The 15,004-nt window shown below is 44.9% G+C and overlaps 1 protein-coding gene across 1 annotated transcript; it reads left to right on the top strand.

Moving 5' to 3' along the window:
• Positions 1-10,112: 10,112 nt before the first annotated feature.
• On the top strand, positions 10,113-14,797 carry dusp6 (dual specificity phosphatase 6). The gene is made up of 3 exons (XM_070830955.1): positions 10,113-10,698; positions 11,045-11,479; positions 13,048-14,797. Exons 1-3 carry the CDS (start codon positions 10,296-10,298, stop codon positions 13,359-13,361), a joined length of 1,152 nt encoding a protein of 383 aa, XP_070687056.1. The 5' UTR covers positions 10,113-10,295; the 3' UTR covers positions 13,362-14,797.
• The last annotated feature ends 207 nt before the right edge of the window (positions 14,798-15,004 follow it).

The following is a 15,004-nucleotide window of genomic DNA, read 5'->3' as shown; positions in this document are numbered from 1 at the left end:
CGAAAGTGCAGGGTAACAGGAATTTCTGTCCACTTGAACCAGCAGCAGAACACCTTGACTTTTCCATTACCTACCTGCCCGTGGAAAACACACGTGTCCATGCTTAGTGGTGGTGGCTGTGCAAAGACGCCACGGGCAAGATTTTAATGTGAAAGACGGCTTGTTGCTCTCAATTAGGATTATTGCCAGCAATGATAAAGAGCGCACTATCCATGCAGATGGAACAAATTCACCACATCCATTTTTGCCCAATGCGAAGCGACTGATTTTGGTACTAAACCCCTCAAAATTATAAAATGATATCCAGATGGACAGCTGAAAACAGCATCCAAGAACTAATAATGGAATGAGTTATCAAAACATTCTCTTCTAGTAATTCAGATAAAGGCTTTTTACATTTTTGGACATGTTACCTTTTAAACTGACTTTGAGCATTGACAAACTGACATACTAACACTGACAGAAAATGTTTGGGCAATTTCACCCCACAAAGGTTACAAACATGCTGGCAATGTTACGTAATTTGGAAAGATCACATTCCCCCTGTAAACATCCGTCTCTGTTTTTCAATAAAACCCACTGGCTGCAATAGGAGATATGCTTGTGTTACCATAATAAGTTGGATGTGGGTGTCAGTGGACTTGTTTTCTTTTGGACAATGGCCAGTGTTGTGGGAAGAAATTGGCATTAACCTGGACTATGTGTGATACTGTGTAATAAACACAGTTGGACTTATTAAAAAGAAGTCTCACCTCACCACCAAAAAATACAACTGAGACAATAATTAAAAATGTATTTAATATCTTTAAGTATTTTGATTGACTTTGACTTGTTTGAAGAGTTAAATTTCATAGCTTTCTACAATACATCTAAAATCAAACACCTCCAAAAATCCACAATCACTACAGTCATCTACAAGTCTTTTAAAACATAATAATGTGGTTTAATATGCACAATCAATGCACTCCTGTCTATAAAACTATACCAGCAAGTCCAGGTAATATTAATAAAATGTATAATGTGCTGTATACATTTTGGCCTAAGGTTTGACCTAAATCAGGTTATGTTTATGCTGATCTTATCACAAATGTATGCAGATGATGTGGTTATGTTTTGTCTCTGCAATTCTGCTTCTCTGTTTCGTTTCATTTCCATTTAGAGATTCCTGACTGAGTCACAAGGAGCAGCGAACATGGATGGAGGCTGAAACTGATAAGAAAATGCAATACCACTGATGTAGGCTCCATTCAGTCTGGGTATGGCTCGAAACAAATCTCGCAAAGTGAAGATATTGCAAAGCAGCCTTCACCACAAAACGTATAAGCAGATGCCAGTAAACAACACGATAGGCCTACTGTCACTTCCTCTGAAAACAACTGCTAAATCTGAGCACATATGAAAATGACACGTTGAGTGCTAAACATGCCTGAAAGCTGCAGGGAGGAAAAAGTACTCAGGCTGTTTGTGTCTGTACGTGTGAATGCAGAGTGACTGATAGAAATGGGCCAAAGGCAGAGGGAAGTGGACACCCAGTGAAGGGGAAATCCTCTCGGTGGGACACACACACACAGCGCATGTGAGTGTGACACTTTATTGAAGCTGACCAAGCCCTCTACACAATCCCCAGCCCCTCACATCTGTTGCAACACACACACACACACACACTACAGAGGCAGGACAGCAGTGAGTCGATGCAGAACAGAGACAGAGTGATGGAGCTGTTGATAACACTGGAGCCACCATTGTCTTCACAGAGCTCAGGCCAGGGCGTGGGTCTGTGTGTCTGTCTGGGGCTGTCACGAAACAGCTGGAGGGGACCTCCCGGGAAGTCCTAGTGTGTGTGTGTTTCTATAAAGCTCTGACAATACATACAGTACATGGCTATATGACATAATCATACAAATCAGAATAAGATGAAGATATTGTGTCAACCAAATTATTAGTTAACAGATTTTGGGAAAGACACAACAACCGCCCTTTTTACAACCCGATATAATAATATATAAAATATAATTGTGTGCTCTTGAGTGTGTATGTAAGAATGAGACAAGTTTCCACAACACAGGAAATATGCGCCTACTTGTCTGCGTCTCTGCATGTGTGTGTTTGTGTCTGCATGTGTGTGTGTGTGTGTGTGTGTGTGTGTGTCACCCTGGGTGCTCCCTGGTCCCCCAGGTGGTTTAGGTGTAAATGGCCCTTTGATTAAAGCATGAATAGGTTGTGGGTGGGTGGTGGAGACGGCAGCTGATCGGGCAGCAGAGATCTCACTGTGGTCTGGAAAGGTCTGAATCTCCAACTCACTGATGATACGATGATAGATGTGAAAACGCTGTTTACATGTACAAAGATTTCCTTAACTCTTTTTTTTAGCATACAGTGTCACAGCAGTAAATCACAAAGGACAGTATGACGCCCTCTTGTTGTTTATGTCTTCAAGCTCTCAATTAAAGAGGCAAAAGGGCATTTTGGCATAACAATGTGGTCATCATTCATAAGCAGCTTTAATCCACAGCTTTCTGAAACCAAATCAGCCCCCAAAAACCCACAGCCTTTACTGTAGCACTTCAAACCAAAGGACAGCATTTCCAAGAGAACAGTATGTACAGAATGAGTTGTCAAAGCATCGTGTGCTGTTCACCTGCGTGTGAGGGAATGTGTGTGTGTGTGTGTGTGTGGGTGTTGCTCTGGTGAGTGTTCTTGCCCCTGTACAGATAGAATCAGTGTGATAAGAGAAGGAAGCATGTGGTTGTTATCTGTGAGCGGGAGCTTAGCAGCTCCTCCTGTTTTCTCACTGCTAATCTCAAACTCTGCTGCAGCTGAGAGCCTTGGAAGGAGTCCTCCTTCACCGCTAACGTCCGCACGCTGCACGGCCTCTCTGCTTTTGGACTTTGTGTGGTTTGGCTTTCACGTTTGAGTGTTTGAACGTGTTGATTGCTGACGCACACTTTCACCCTGCTTTGATGTCAGTGTTGGTCCATTCAGACCCTGTTTATACCAGATATTACCACGTGGTCTGTATCTGGATTAGAGCTGGATTTTTAACAACAATACATTTGCTAGGGTGTAATCTGGATATATTACTTGGATAATGGTATGGCCTGGTAATCCTAAACACCCTCATTGTCTTTATTCTGTCAGCCGCCTTGTGATGTGAGTTAGAAAGGCAGAGCTGGCTGAGTTTCTAAGAAAAGCGTTGCCAGATCATGTCCAGATGTGCCTGCAATGTTTTCTGCCTGCACTTACTCCTGCATTGACATGTTTTTCTCACAGACAGATCAGATGTTAATTCCAGGTGTAAATGGAGGATAAAACACGTTAATGGTTAGGTACTTGGAATACAGTTTCAGGAATCTAAAGAACCAGGATTTTTGTGGTGTTTTCAGATATTTTGTATTTTGTTTTTGCGGTTCTCTTTGTGTATTCAGTCATGGTATCTCTCACTGCTCATACTAAATACCTAGTTCCTCTTTCAAGCATAAACACAAACAGACTTCCTGTGCATCATGTGCTAACTTTAGGATTTTGCAACTCAGTGATATGTGCAGACACTCTCTCATTGTCTGCCTCAGTCTGTCTCGCAGTTGTTCTCACACAATAAATTACATGATAAGTCATACTCACTTCCCCAATATGTGTCATATGAACACATTATCACACGCACACACGCACACGAAACACGCAGACAGGTCTAGCTCCAGACCTGATTAGTGCATGTGGTGAGTCTTTGTTTGAGGACAAAGGATTTCCCTGTCTGAGACGAGCAGCCGGTGGCAAAGAAACAAGGAGGAGGACAAGATTAGCTGCTGAATGAGAAGAGAGGGTGGGATCGGAGGGGTGGGGTGGGGGGCAGATTGGGGATGGAGGTTAAGTGTATGAAGCTGCCCTGACCTGGCTTCACAATCCTCCGTCCAACACAAGTTGGATTCTACTTACCTTTGTGGAACAGGCATTGCAATTGGGACTGAAATTTAATTTAAAATTTTAACATGTTTGACTGACTTTCTGTAAAACTTCCTCTAATCGCAGACTGGAGTCCATTGACCAGCAGGTATCAGTCAGAGGTAAAGGAGGTAAAGTGTCACCGACCTTTAAACTCTTTGCATTTAGTCATCTGGTAATTGAAGCTCATTCTACTGACTGATCTTCAGTCACTGAGTCAATCATTCAGTCAACCCATATGGAAATGTGGACTAATTGAAATGTAAATGTATGGAGAGATGGGATGAAAATGGAAGTGAAAAGGTGAAACTTAAGAAATGGAGCCATTATGGGAGAGAAACAGCCCTTTTTCTTTTTTCTGTCAACGCACCTGCCACATATTGGAGCGTCAGACACTTTAGAGTAGAGCGAATAAAAACATGTATGTCTGTAGGGCTGTAGGATGCATGAATGGAAAGGAAAAACAAAGAGAGGAAGAAAGTCAGGGGTTTTCCAGGAGTAGAACACAAAAACATTAGGAACAAACAAGGCAGCAGTCAGCATGCCAATAAAGGACAGATGATCAGACCAGAGAAATTTAAAAAAAGATTTGAGGACCTGCTGGAACTCATCTGTGTACATTTTTAAAAATGACACCATAGAACAATATGGTTACATGTAGGCAAATGTAGTTGGATAGTTGTAGTTTGGCTGTTCTTCCACAGTGTCACCTCTGACCATCAGCATAGCCAATGACACAGTTATGGAGTTACTGTTGGCCTATTTCTCCATTTTTGTTGGTGGATGACTGCACCAGTGTAAACTAGTGTAAACTAAGAGTATTAGATTCGTGGCAACATCTATGATCTCTGAGCTTATCAGCAGCAGCAAGCTCAAAAATGTGTTTGAAAGTGTTAGTGTTGGTGTATGTAGGTTAGTGTTGATGTAAAGATTTCACCATGTAAACAGTGGTTTCTATTGTTTTCAGTTAAATATGGTCTGATGCACCTCAAGCTACAGACATATGAACAAAAGTCTTTGGTGCTTAGACTATGTCCACATCCTTACCAAGAGGGCAGGTTTCCCACTCAGACTGCTTTTTGAACACGCTCCCCAGGCTGGAAAGGGTGAGGGATAAGGTTTTCCTTTCTTAGAATTCTTACTTTTATCACCTCCGACTCTCGGTCAGATGTCTCATTTTGGCAGATAAAGAATTACCTGAAAATGCAAGTCGTTCTCGCATGTAAATTGTTTTTTTTCAGACTTGTGGAGAAGTCACAACGCAGGCTGATCAGAGCAGGTCTGAAAATGTTGCGCCGATTGTGTAACATGTAGTATTTCCACACGTTTTGTCACAAATAAGTGGTTTCTGACATGTTTAATGGGGCACATGAGCAGAAACTGATCACAGATTTCATGACGGGGACAAAGAGAGAGGACAACGAAACAGAAAGGGTGAAAGAGGAAGGGACAGAGGGGGCCAAGGGCGAAAAAAAAGGCAGAAGCAGAAGAATAGGGCGAGCAGCAGGGAGGAGGAGGCGGTGAGGGGCTGAGGGAGGAAGGGAAGGGGGTGTTTGCTGGTGAAAGAGATCAGAATTGAATAGAAACAGCTTGGCTCCATTCAGATGGACTTCTGTTACGCCGGGGGGATTGGTGAGGTGGGGGTGGGGGGTTGCTGCAGGGGCCAAAGGGCCAATGTTAACGCCGGGGCCGCCACACACTTCATATGCTAACACACCACAGAGACACTGGCAGGGATGCAGCACCCACACACAGACAGGCAGGTAACAAGTGAAGAGACACTCTGTCTGTTATTAGTGTGTGTGTGTGTGTGTGTGTGTGAGTGTGTTCAAGTTTACAGAAGCTTGTGTGTTTTCCTCCATTAATCCAAGCACCCCTTTTATACTATTTAAAGACTTACTGGCTTGAGATGAATCAAAAATGAAGCTGTAATGGAAAATGTATTCTTGGCATGAAAATGTTGCGTATCAGTGACAACAAAACGTATCAGCATCAGTATCAGCCAAGATGGAACCAATAATACAGCAAAGCGCAAGAGAACGAAACGTGTTTTTGTCCTCACATCTGCTAATGTGTGCTGCTGAAGTGTCAAATGACACATGAGGATGTGTTTGGCCACTTGCTGTACTTGGGATTACAGACCTATAGCGATCAATAGTGAAGACTGGATCAGTGAACAATTGGTGTAAATGATATCCAAGTTGCTTCGTTCAGATCTTCATTTTGTCCAACCTGTTCCTGCACATTTAAGAAGGTCATTTTGTATTTTTCATTCCACCGCATTTACCAACCAGCTGCAGTTGTTTGGTACGTTGCAGAACAAAAGATAAGAGGTTTTGTGGACGTGTTTGCGTGCAAAAACCAAAAAAACGTCAAGTTGTACACAATTGTTAGAGCCGTCATCCAACACCACCACTGTACCACTGTGCCACTGTGCTTCTGAACAGCAGAAGGGATCCTTCCATATCATCCAGTGTGCTGCTGTATGTAAATGATGCATCTGCACAGTGTGTCTCACAGAACGTTATCCATTCGTTGATAAACTCCTCTTGCACGCCGATGCTATCTCATTACAGAGCTGTTGGTTTCCGAGGCGTGAGACAGACAGGACACGGCGGAGAAAGACGGCTGCTGTCAAAACACGTCTATATCTGAACGGAAACAATCGCAAGAGGTTTTAAAAGAAACCCACCCTCAGTCATCCCTGTGTATGGGATATTATTTACAGGAAGGCAGTATGGAATTTAACTTACAGTGAAGAACACAGCTTTCATTGTTGGCTCTCTGTATGCAGACTACACAGGACTCCTTCAGACAGTAGACACCTAAAATGTCAGCTAAAAGCAGATATAGGAAATAAAAAGGAATTTTGATGTGTTGCTTTTCTAATGTCGGCTGCAAACCTATACTGTACCTCCATGGGTGGATTACCGAGCAGGCCTGTCAGGCTCAGGGGCCCAACTGCTCAGGGGGCCCCTAAGCTGGAGCCTCTCTGCGAAGTCGCCGTTATTAACTTTGCTTTTTTTTGTCACATAGACAAAGAGCTTAGTCTTTCATGTCAAAAACGGAGCCCCAGAAGTGCTACGGAAGAACCGAGGGAATAGCCGAGGCATTCGCTTTGAAGGTGCCTCAACATTAGACACCGTTGTGTTTCTAATGTGTACCTGCACGTGGTCTCATCATCTCACCACTCTATGTATATTGTTTTGTTGTAAGGACATTACGTATGAAAACGAAACACTATTTACGTCACATGCAGCATCTGAATGGACTTTTCTTTTAGTTTTTTCTATGCGGTGCCCACAGCAATACTCTTAATATTCACTCTTAATGGAACAAACTAAAAGTAGGTGAAGTTCACGTCACCTTTCAAGCACCACAAACTAGATTTTTCTTTCATATTTCAAAGTTAAATACAGACTCTAGCTGCTTTATGCCAGGTGAGGATCTTACTAGAAAATAAATGAGCCCAATAGTCATTACAGCACGTTTGTGTGAGTGTGTAGCTTATTGCAGTGTTTTCCATAAAGCATGATGTGGTGTGTGGCTCTCACTTCTGCGTGAGGATCGCTGCTCTTCTCTCAGATGTGATGGTGTTTGGCTGTTGTACAGTCTGAGGATAATAACATAAGTGATATTAAATCAACAGGTCATCAATTGCAGCGCGTTTCCAGCCGGCTGAGGCGCAGATGGCGACAAACACACACCACCGGCGGAAATTCTCCTTTTGTTTACTGAGCAAATGCATTTAGTTTGGGGTGTGGAGGCCATTAACGGGCCGATGGGAAGCAATCAGCGTCTCTGATGGCTCTGTGAGGACCCAAGCTCCGGCTCCATCCGCGTTAAAAGGGCGTGAAGGACGCCGTGGTGATGCTGGAGATCCGGGAGAATGATGTGAAAAGATCCCTCCGCTTCCAGCACCACAGTGAACCACAGTGAACACATGCGCATGTCCTGAAGAAATCCTGGAATATTACAGAAATGTTAATTTAATTGTCGATTCTAATGACACATGGGCTATAAATGCTAAATGGAGATGTTTTTGGAATGATATTCAGCAGTAATACAGGAATAACAAAGTGATTCTGGCTGGTTCAGTGAGTCTAGTTAGTGTGAGGAAGAGACAGAGAGAGAAAGAGAGGGTGACACATTGATACAGCACCCACACAAGCGACCCTCTTCAGTCCAGTGAAGGCTGCACAGACAGAAATAGCTCCAGCACTGTTGTGTGCTCACAATGCCTCAAAGCAGTATTATTTAACTGTGCTTATTTCAGACTGTTGATTGAAAAGGTGCTCAGAAACATTTGAAAGAGTGTTGTTTTACCATTTTCCCCCTCATGCAGGCTGGTGGATTTATTGTGTTGCACAAAATCTGTATTAATTTTCGTGGTGTTTCTTTTTAAACTTTGCTCTTGTTGTGTATATGATTTAAAATTAGCACGAGTTTTGCTTTTTGTTCTGAACACAAAGGCTATAGTTCTCCTACGTAAATGCACACTAGTGTGTATAAGAGCCTCTGGTTGACCTGTGTATAGAAATCCGAATCTATACTTCATAACAACATGAAGTTATGGGAACAGACGACAAGAAGCACGAGTGGATTACCGATGGGGATACCAGACCAAAGGGCCCAGGAGCCCGAAGGCTCAGGGGGCCTCCTTAGCCAGAGCCTCTGCATGAAGTTGCTCTTATTAACTTTCCTTTTTTTTGTTGCACAGTCAAAGGGCCCCAATTCTCCAATTCCCCAATTCTGCAAGCAAGTAACCAATGTGATACATTTTTCGTGAGCTTTTCTCCCCTCAGTTTATCTATACTGGGGGCCCATTGTCTCATAATAAGCCCATGTTAATGGGAAAATGAAGTTAGAGGAAAGGCGTCCTATTGACAGGCAGTTTCTGCAAAAGATTCTGGCAGAAGCTGAAGTTGCCTCGGACTAGGAGACCGATCCACCGCCACTCGACTGACCTCTGACCTTCCAGAACAGAGGTCAGAGAAATGAGAGTTTCTCCATCAGTGCGGTGTCTGCAGGTCTGACGGTGTCATTTGAATCACGCCTGAGGCTTTTAAGTATCTTTGGAAATGATTTTCTCCTTCGTGCATTGATTTTTCCCAGTGAGAAATCAGTCAAACACTCAGCATAATACTTTTTTATTTTCATGCCAAAAAGTGACATTTTGATTATTGGAAAAAAACAAACGTGTTTTTTAATGTAGACATTGTTCATTAAGTATCTCGCAAAAAACAATTAAAACTGACATGTATTGTGTTTTTTTTAATCGGGTCTTATAATAAGGTGTTTACAGTTTGGATGTGCACTCAGAAAGTGTTTCCAAAAGGTGTCAACTTTAACTTTCATAAAGTTTAGACGACCTGAATAATGTAAAGCACATTATGATAAGCCTGTGTTATTGCAGCACCCTGTAATATTGTTTGGTACTCTTTTCCCCCCTCTCTCTCTCTCTCTCTCTGTCTCTCTCTCAGTCTGAGTAAAGGCATCCCTCCCTCCTCCCCCTCCCTTCCCCTCCCTCTCTTCCTTCCTTCTCCCTGCAGTTCTTCTGTTTGTTTGCACTCACTTGATCCGGAGCGGAAATTCCTCTCCGTTTTTGTGAATGACAAACTCATTAACAATTCATCAACATGGGCCGCTCCATCCGGCCCCCGTTTCCAAGGCGACCGCCGCTGGGGCTCCTCTGATTGGCCGCTCGAAATAATGTCTCCAATGAAACGCCTCCCGTTTGTAGCCATTCAGCAGCCTGGCGGCGCAGAGAGCACTCAGAGCCAGAGCCTGCAGAGAGACGATTCACACCGCGGACACACACGAAGGGGAATAAACGGCATCCGCAGGCGCAAACAGACGCGCAAAAACCCCGCGTGGTTCACATCCTCCTCACCTCAGCTTTCTGCTCTGGATCTCCAACAAGGACGATAAAGTCGGAGGAGAGGTTGCGCTCCGTTCCGTGGAGTTATATAAGAGCGGAGGAAGCGTCAGCCTCGTCGCAGCGCCGGTGTGACTCATTGATAAATAACACGGGCTCTCCGGCAGATGCATGAATGACTGCCTGTGCAGGCAGCCCGCGGCCGGGAAATCTGTGAGCCAGCTCGTCCTAACGCGCGCGGGACACTGAAGAGAAATTATTCGTCTGATTTGTGCATTTTGACTTTTCTCATTCTTCTCCCTTCTTCCACCACTGCTCCTCAGTCGCTCGTGTTGCCGAGGCCCCCTCCGAGCAGCGGACTAATAAAGAAATCCCCGGACAGATTGTTCTTAGGTTGCTTGCGTCCTTCCCGCAGCAGCCAGGAAGTCTCCATCTCCAAACCTCGCTTCTTCAAATCATATTTTACTCCTGCTTATAAATGCTTGACAAGCTCAAGCCCGTCGTCCAGCTCGACTCGGTAATGGCGATCAGCAAGACGGTGGGCTGGCTCCGGGAGCAGCTGGAGACGCGCAGGGACGGCCTGCTTGTGATGGACTGCCGGGCCCAGGAGCTCTACGAGTCGTCGCACGTCGAGACGGCCATCAACGTGGCCATACCGAGCCTCATGCTCCGCCGCCTCAAGAAGGGGAACCTGCCCGTGCGCTCCCTCCTGTCCGACGGAGAGGACCGGGAGAGGTTCGTGCGTCGGTGCAAGACGGACACCATCGTGCTGTACGACGAGTACAGCCGGGAGTGGAACGAGAACGTGGACGGGGGCTCCGTGTTGGGTTTACTGCTGAGGAGGATGAAGGACGAAGGCTACAAGGCCTATTATCTGGAGGGTGAGTGCGGTTCATTCACATTTTAGGGCCCCGCAGCAGCCGCTGTTCATTCATGCCCGCAGATTATTGCGCAGAGACTGAACCGAGTTGTACCTGTTTTTACTCGTTTACTGCTTTAAACCTAGTTATTCATCTGTTCAGGGATGCGCAGGCCTTTGGTGTTTTAGTTTGTTCCTTTAGAAAAATGTAATGATTAGAAACTGTAATCTAAGTAAATTAGATCTACTTGCAGAAAAGTAAAATAAGCAGCCAAGCGAGTCTGAATGTCGAGTTAAGGCGGATGTTTTTGGGAACATGAGGTCATAAAGCAGCCTGATATTTATTGGTACTCTGTGATATTTTCCAGGTGGCTTCAGTAAATTCCAGGCCGAGCATCCAGCAATGTGCGAAACCAACCTGGACGGTTCCTCCAACAACAGCTCCCCCACCGCACACGTGCTGGGCCTCGGCGGGCTGCGGATCAGCTCCGACTCCTCGGACATCGAGTCGGACATCGATCGGGACCCGAGCAGCGCCACAGACTCGGACGGCAGCCCGCTGTCCAACCCGCAGCCCTCCTTCCCGGTGGAGATCCTGCCGCACCTGTACCTGGGCTGCGCCAAGGACTCCACCAACCTGGACGTGCTGGAGGAGTACGGCATCAAGTACATCCTCAACGTGACCCCCAACCTGCCCAACCTCTTCGAGAACGCGGGGGAGTTTAAGTACAAGCAGATCCCCATCTCGGACCACTGGAGCCAGAATCTCTCTCAGTTCTTCCCCGAGGCCATCAGCTTCATTGGTAAGTCATCCTGCAGAGCCGAAAACACACTGCAGCTCCTCTGGCTGCTAAGTATGAACCACGGGCCTTTGGGTTGTTTACATGCTCAGTCACTTTTAGGCCCTCAGATGATGATTACTTTCATCATTAATTAAACATCAAATGATTGATTTTTGAGTCATTTATCTATAAAATACCTGTAAATAGTTAAACATGTCCACAGTGGTTCTTCAGGTTTGCTGTTTTGTCTGACTTGCAGCCCAAAACTCAAATACGATGACACAAAAAGGAGAAAAGCAGTAAATGGGCACATCTGAGAAACAGGAACCAGGTTGTCAGTTGATTATCTGACCGATCAGTTCACCACTATTCACTTTTGCGATTGTTTTTTTAAATAAATGCAGGCAAAGTGAAGGGTAGTGGGATAGTGGGAGGACATAATCTTATTAATGCGATATGTCTTATCACTGGCAGGAAGTTCTTATGTTCTTATTGTGCAATTGAGATTAGATGAGGTGTCCCTGGCTGTGATCTTATCAGTCAATCAGGCAGGGACACACAGAGCGTGCAGATTAAGGCCATTGTGTTGAGGCAGAGGAATACAAGTCTGCCTCTAATGGTGCACGGGCTAAAATGCACTGTGTACAAAGGATTTGACTTCAATGGAAGACATCCTGGCCTATCTCTTGTCCCGGGGCTTGTGTAATTGCACCACAAAGGGCGATGTTGAAACAGGAGACAGGGGAGAGTGGACAAGGGGAGGGCGGTAATTTGAGCGCAACAGGAAGGAAGTGGCATTGAAAGTAATCTAGGACATGGCATTGCCCCCCCCCCCCCCTCCTCCTTCCTCCCTCCACATTACAAAAGGAGCCATTTACAGGCCCTGTTGACATCCTGTTCGCCTTGACAGGGTGCCCTCATGACTCCTACGTTTACACGCCCAAATGGCACCATTGTCAGAGTAACCCTGGCGAGCGGAAGAATGGTTTAATAGACCGTAATAGTCAATTTCCCAGCCGGCTACTCTAGGCCAAAAAACGAAAGAATGTCGGCTCTGTTTATGTGCGCTACCGCCGCAGCCCCTGTTTGTTGACTGACACGCCTGGGAGATAGCCGGGATAATAACTTCCGCTGCTCTCCCTCCCTGGACCTGCTCCAACTTCCAGCACAGCTTGACTTAAATGTCACAGACGTTTATCACAAGTTTTGTTTTGACTGTGTAGAAGGGATTGCACTTGTCATCACTCAGAAGGACTAGCATGTTTGAAATGTGCAAATAATACCTCCTAAACTGTTAAAAACGTTTTAGAAAAAAAGTCAGGTTTATGAACAGAAGCACAAATGCCAGACACTTGCTCTTTAGAGCTTCTGAAATGTGAGGATTTGCCTCATTTCTGTTCTACATCATAGGATAATGGATGTGTCAGGGTTTGGGGCTGTTGGGTGGACAAAACAAACAAAATGCAGATGCCACTGTGGACATTTTATTGACTAAATAATTCATCATGAAAAGCATGTGTTGCTCTAAATCCTGCTGTGTGCTTCTGGAAGAGGTCTCTAACATTTCTGCCCTTCTCTCTTTCTACCAGATGAAGCTCGAGGCCAGAAGTGCGGCGTCCTGGTCCACTGCCTGGCCGGCATCAGCCGCTCCGTGACGGTTACGGTGGCCTACCTGATGCAGAAGCTCAACCTGTCCATGAACGACGCCTACGACATCGTCAAGATGAAAAAGTCCAACATCTCACCCAACTTCAACTTCATGGGCCAGCTCCTGGACTTTGAGCGCACGCTGGGCCTGAAGAGCCCGTGCGACAACCGCATGGCGCCGCCGAGCCAACAGCTCTACTTCACCACCCCGACCAACCACAACGTCTTCCAGCTGGACCCCCTGGAGTCCACGTGAGATTGGCTGTCACCATCTCTCTCCTTGCTGGAGGTTTCGTGGGCCTCCTGTTGGAAAAGCTGCAAAAAGTATCTCTTTTTTCCGTCGTCTGCCGCAGAACTGGGCTCTTGGTGTTATTGATACAGCTGGTTTGAGGCGACTGCTGCTGAGCGTGGTTACTGGAGGGCCAAAGCTGTCTGGCCAAGACGCAGCTGCTGTTGACTAAATGAGGAGAGACACTAAAAGAGACAGAGACAGAAAAGAGGAAGAGAGTCATTTAAAGAGCGCAGATACTTTCTCCAATCTTATATCACTGTTGGACTCCTAAGGTCTTTTCTCTCTTTTTGTCATTGTGTCTGAGGAAATCTAAAGTGACTTGTCGGACAACTGTACGTTATGCTTCAAAGCTCCTGGGCTGGTGTGCCAAAGAGACATGATTGTTCAAACTGGACAGATCTGAAAATAAAACCCAAGTGTTTTTATGTTTGTTTTGGGGTCTAGGAGCACTGGTTCCCCCACGACGCCAGGGAGCGTTTTCTCCTTTGTCTTCCATGAAGACTTGCCTGTGTGGGGTTGAAGCACCCCAACTTTAAATGGCACACTATATACTGGACTTGATTTTACATTTGTGGAGTCTTTTCAAACATTTATACATTGTGTATATATCTTAATATAAAAGACAATACAGTAAAAGCCTTGCTCTAGTATATACCCTTTGCAACAAGTGGGTACTGAAGATTCTTTGTTTCATATTCTACTTTTATGTAAGCAAACAAACTGTATATTGATCAGTATGTTTAAGTTGATTATGCCAAAAATCAAGTAGGCTTTCTAAGAATTGTGCAAAAATGTGTACATGTGTAATATATTTGATATTCGCTTTACGTGTGAATTCAGCCGACGGGCCTTGTTTTTGCACCCACCCTCTCACAAATCAAAGTCACCTTGGTTGTTTGCCTTACTTTTGCGCTCAGAAGGTTTTTACTGCGCATTAGCCTTCAGAGAAATTCACCAATTTTCTCAATTCTTCAGCATCCCAGAGATTTTTTTTTTTAACTTTACGACAGGTCAACCAAACCGTGAGCAGTTTTCACAGCAGTTTTCGATTTGGCACCATATAAAAGATTGCTTATGTACATTTGAGTCAGAATGGCCAACATGTGTTGTCAAGATCTCTGAAGGTTAATGTGAGTGATCCTGATCTGTGCACAAGGGTTAAAAGTCTCTGACACGTGGACAAAGTAGGAGGCTTTGCTCACCTCGCCTCTTCAGGGAAAACTATGAAATGCAGTTTTTATTTGTCAAGATGGGAGAAAAAGTGTGGCATTGCCCCCCCCACAGAGAAGGCCTCTTTTCAGAGGAAATAATTTTGGTAACCTCTGCCAACCCCCTCCACACTCCTCTCTTACGAATGTAAAGAAAAGATAAGTTATTAATAAATTGCTATTTTGTCTACACTTTCTGCTCTCCATGCCTGTTTTTCCATTGACATACTTGTTGGTGTTTTGTCTGTGTCCACAGTAACACGTTTACGTAAGTGTCTCCTCACCCGCAGTCCAGTTTAGTGTTAACCAGCAGGCCGAGTCACGACAACAAAAACAGTCCACACGAATCAAGAGGCTATTCATTAATTACAGCACCCAACACATCTCCCACTTAAATTT

The sequence above is a fragment of the Pempheris klunzingeri genome, chromosome 5, assembly GCF_042242105.1.
Source record: "Pempheris klunzingeri isolate RE-2024b chromosome 5, fPemKlu1.hap1, whole genome shotgun sequence".
Taxonomy (NCBI): Eukaryota; Metazoa; Chordata; class Actinopteri; order Acropomatiformes; family Pempheridae; genus Pempheris; species Pempheris klunzingeri.
This window is presented reverse-complemented; position numbering and strand designations above follow the sequence as displayed.

Excerpts from the sequence above, each read along its gene's own strand:
- dusp6 (XM_070830955.1), top strand. The coding sequence starts at position 10,296 with ATGCTTGACAAGCTCAAGCCCGTCGTCCAGCTCGACTCGGTAATGGCG. Across the intron at positions 10,699-11,044 it reads CAAGGCCTATTATCTGGAGG|GTGGCTTCAGTAAATTCCAG; the intron begins GTGAGTGCGGTT and ends GATATTTTCCAG. Across the intron at positions 11,480-13,047 it reads CGAGGCCATCAGCTTCATTG|ATGAAGCTCGAGGCCAGAAG; the intron begins GTAAGTCATCCT and ends TCTTTCTACCAG.